Consider the following 4,520-nt stretch of genomic DNA (forward strand, 5'->3'; position numbering starts at 1 on the left):
GTGTAGAACTCGACAACTCCACTCTCAGAGTCTCCGTCAGCACCCACATACGTCGTTGTTATTGGTCCGTGGATGTAAGCAGAGGTCGAGGATGTCGTGATCGTGTTGCCATCACCATCAGTTGTGGTGTAGAACTCGACAACTCCACTCTGCGAATATCCATCTTTACCAAGATACGTGGTTGTTATGGGAGATGGCAGTCCAGGAACTATTTCTGTGGTGATTGTTGTTATGATATCACCATTTTCATCAGTTGTGGTGTAGTATGAAACGATCCCAGTGAAGGTTGTTGTGTCCTCCACAATTGTAGTTGTATATGGCTCAGTTTGAGTTGGAGTGTATGTGTCTGTGTAATCAAAATCTGCTGTAACGGCGGCTGTCTGTATGCATGTTGAAGAATAACTAGACATGTCATCACAAGAAAAGTCCATTGCTTTGTAATATATAGGACAGTTGTCCAAGGTGAAAACTCCACAGGCAGCACTGTTAAGAACACTCACCACTGATGACCCAAGGTTACCGGTATAGAAATTCAGAATTTCCTCGGATCCTGTGTCATCATCTCTATAGAAAGCAAAATTGACATATTCAAGGTCACAAAAGGCTCCTATTGCTAGACCATAAACTAAAAATGCAGAGTTTACTGTAACGTCGTACTGAAACATAAGCTGTCCTTTCTCCAGGTTGACCACACCGGCCAAATCGTCTATATGAATACCGCTGTACCTAGCAGTAAGACTGTAAGCATCTATATCATCTGCAAAGGTGAAATACCAGGTGAGTGTAAACTTTCTGTAGGTGACAAGGTTGAATATGTTACCTGATGAAGTGGTTTCCCCTGTTATAGTGAACATATAAGAGTACGCATGCCCGTTTATGGTGTCAACGTAGGAGTCATAGTCACATACCTCTGAGAGGGAAGTCTCAACGTACAAGTCAGTAGTAACAGTACTGAAGCTGAATGTTGTTGGCGTCGCCGATGTCGTGTCATCCGCCCATGTAAAGGAGAAAAGCAGTAAAATACAAAGAATCAGTTGTTGATAAAATTTCATATGGTTGGGTAGGTGATGCAATCGTGAAATGTAAATAAATTGTGATATGGTAAGAGCTTGTTGTGTGTGTCAAAATATTGTGGAACTGTCCGAAGACAAGCGAATATTCTCCAAACTATTATATATTCTTGTTTTCGATGTACTGGGGATCCTCCTGTGTCTGAATTTGTTCAATCAATTGAAGAGAAGACAGAAGCCGGATCTTCACACATTATTTATGAATTCACACATCCGTTTGAGTGCACTGAGACTTAAGCAATGGCAAATCATGACATTCTTAGTAGTTGTCACACGGCGGGAAACTTGTTTTCGTCAATTTTGGACTTCTGGTCAGCCATCTGGAACGCCAATACGACTCGAGGCCCGCCTTTTGGTCGGCCATAACATGAATCAAGAAATCGGTATGGGTTTGGGTAACAGGTGCGTGCGTTATTCTTCATTGATATGCATACAAGGCGTACGAATTTCTTATTTTGAAAACTGGCTCTTAGTGGAGGTAAGGCTGCATACGTGAAGATGATATGATCCAAAGACGACCGGCAGGATACTGTTGGCAATGTTACCGATTTGCTGAAGAAAATCAAACAATTCGGTTCTTAGTAAAATCTAGGTGGGAAGATACCTTGAATTTATAGAGATAGAGGGTATAAAAAATCCACTCATTCAGTGTTAGGGGAGAACTCACATCAAAGCCAAGTGAGTTACGAATCGTCATGAAATATCTCATCACTAGTCCGGTAAGAGGACAAGCAATGACCATCCCCGAAATCAGCGCCTCACTTGAAATTGGACTACTACATAGTATTTTATGCAGTACCATGCTTTCATGCAGGTGGAAATCATCGAGTCCTCAAGGGAATTCAGATTGGTGTATAAGTCGTGTACCAGAAAAGATTACTCCATTTTGTAACCATCGGAACTTCATATATCTGTCTCTAACAGTCTGGTCTATAGTTACTGTTCTGTAGTTATTTGCACGATATTCTTTCTTGTATCAAATAAAACAGACCTTTGAGTAAGTACTCTGTTCAAAACTAGATCTAACTTCACAGGTGGAAAGAAAAACCAGTGATGTGAACATTAAGAAGCAGAAGTTGCATGCATACACAGGACAATAATGAATAACCTCTGAATGCATATTGAGCTGTGCCTTGCTCGTCATATTCGCATAGGTTCGCATAGGCTTGCATCTACAGCTCGTGTTGCTGGTGGGCTCTTTGGATCATCTGTTCACGGTACTCAATTTCCTTAAAACTTAAAGGCTTCTTTGAAATTCCACACACTACCCTTCTATGATCGTTAAAGAAACTATGGTTCACCAAGACAAATCTGATCAACTTAAAATTTGGAAAGCTTAGACAAGCCCACTCGTCCCTATTATGGAGTAGGACACTAAAGAAGTGTATTTGCATCAACACTGCTTAGAATCATGAACTAATACACGAGAAACGAAAAGCACGATGTTTGAACAACAGAAATATTATTAATCATTGAAGATATCGACTCGAAAACGGGGAGCAAAACACTGGATCTATCAGAGCCTAGCAGTGATTGCTAGTAAATTACAATGATATATAGTAAAGCCGGAACACAAAGATCCTCATGGGGGTTATGCTTTCCATGCCTTGGTGAAAGAGAGTATTTCTCTTTCTTTTGATTTCACAGCATTTTTATGCATACTTGAGCCTTTCAAGGAACCTCATAAGAAAACTCAGAAATTTGAAGTTGAGACTAGAAAGGGTCTTTCTCTCAATAAATAAAAACCTGATGGTCGATTAATATAGTAACCATATATATATATATATATATATATATACCATCAATCACTTAATATTCATTTCATGAAGACGTCACAAGAAACATGTAGTAAGATGCTGGCAAAACTGCTCAGGTAGTGAAATTTATTCTCCGCCCGGAATTATCTTTCGGGATAGCTGAGATGTGGATATTCGTTTAGCCTGTTGCCAAATAAGAGCCTCGCTTCTACCAATAGTTGTGCAGAAAGTTCAGAATTGAACGAATGTGTGAGCCTCCAGGACAACCCTTGAGGGTTGGTTGAAGTGAGTAAGTACGGTACACTTTGCAAGATGATTTCGTGTACTATGTGTTTTACTTGTAAACTTCTGGATTGAGGGAGTGGTCACAGTCTAGAGACACAAGAGGAACACATCTCTAGTACTTCCTAAAGTCTGTGCCTCCTTATACGGGTAATTGCGGAATATATAGAAATACTAAAAGACACAATCTCTCCAGCCCACTTCCAGAATTTATAATCCATCTGAAGATTACTACAGAAAGTCCGAGGAAAATAATCTGAATTATGCGCCCGGGATGCGTCCTTTGATTACCTCCACCAAAGTAGGAATTCTACGAACAACCTCAAATGTTATTAGCTCCATTTTGACTCAAAATCTATATGGTATTGATACGTTGTCTGAATTTTCAGCTCTCAAAACTCAAATTTCCCAACATTTGAAATCCCTTTGAAGTGTTTCAAGTATGTTTTAAATTTTTTCAAAAGTTAAGGCCTATTGTTAAATTTTCTGTAGTTTTTCGGGAGAACATTATCTAAAGAGAAAGTTTTTAAAATTAATTATATTCAATTTAATGCTTATCCTATCAAGTATTAGAAAGGTTAACAAGATGAAATATAATAGTACAACATTAGGGTTGGATTCACTACTATTGTTGAAACATAAAGTCAAAAACAAACACACAGAGGTGATTTAGGGTCAAAGGGACTCGTTGGTGTTTGGATGTAAGTACTGTGCTTAAGTGTTTGGATGATCATAACATGGGTTACTTTATAAACTGATAAGTGCTTTCTGGTTCATCCTGGAAAGAATGAGGACATTTTTCGATGGAGTTGAAGATTTAAATATTCACAGATGTCTAGAGAATATGTCGATTGGTTAACAATTCTCCCAATGTGAGAAAAGAAATGTTACGGTTGAAAGTTTGTTCATATGTAAATAGAGGATGAGCGATCGTTACTCCGAAACTTCACGAGAAAACCATGCCTCCATCTCTGAACAGCCTTGATACGACATATAAGTGTGAGGAAGTGTTCTAATGTAGAATCTAGAATAAGTATAAGCTGGGATTACAATATAGCCATAGATCACAGTGATATGAATAATTACGTTCTCTTATCTCATATCACAAGTACTTTTGAGTTCTCGAATTTCGGTTGTGATAGAAAAAGGCCATTTTGTACTCTAAACAAGTTGATCTGTAGTGCTTCGGTACGGTGAACGCGATTTGGACCTTCGCTAACGCTCCGGTAAATCTCGAATCACCGCTACCTTCGCGATCAACTTGCGCTGCGCGGCCCGTCGGGTATTGACGTTAATGCCTGGTCCCTTCGTTGATAGGATGATTTTGAAACTAACGAAATCTACGCTTTAAAGAATTTTCTAAAACTGTAGCGTAAGATTTCGTATATGTAATCGCAAGCATGTGTGTAGG

The 4,520-nt window shown here is 39.1% G+C and overlaps 1 protein-coding gene across 1 annotated transcript; it reads right to left on the reverse strand.

Annotated features, from left to right (window-relative positions):
- Positions 1–9: 9 nt before the first annotated feature.
- On the reverse strand, positions 10–1,052 carry CYBJADRAFT_172858 (uncharacterized protein; the record flags this gene model as incomplete). Its single annotated transcript, XM_020216400.1, has 1 exon — positions 10–1,052. A coding segment is annotated over one exon (1,043 nt), but the record flags the coding sequence as incomplete, so codon positions are not given.
- Positions 1,053–4,520: the final 3,468 nt, after the last annotated feature.

The sequence above is a fragment of the Cyberlindnera jadinii genome, assembly GCF_001661405.1.
Source record: "Cyberlindnera jadinii NRRL Y-1542 unplaced genomic scaffold CYBJAscaffold_6, whole genome shotgun sequence".
NCBI lineage: Eukaryota > Fungi > Ascomycota > Saccharomycetes > Phaffomycetales > Wickerhamomycetaceae > Williopsis > Williopsis jadinii.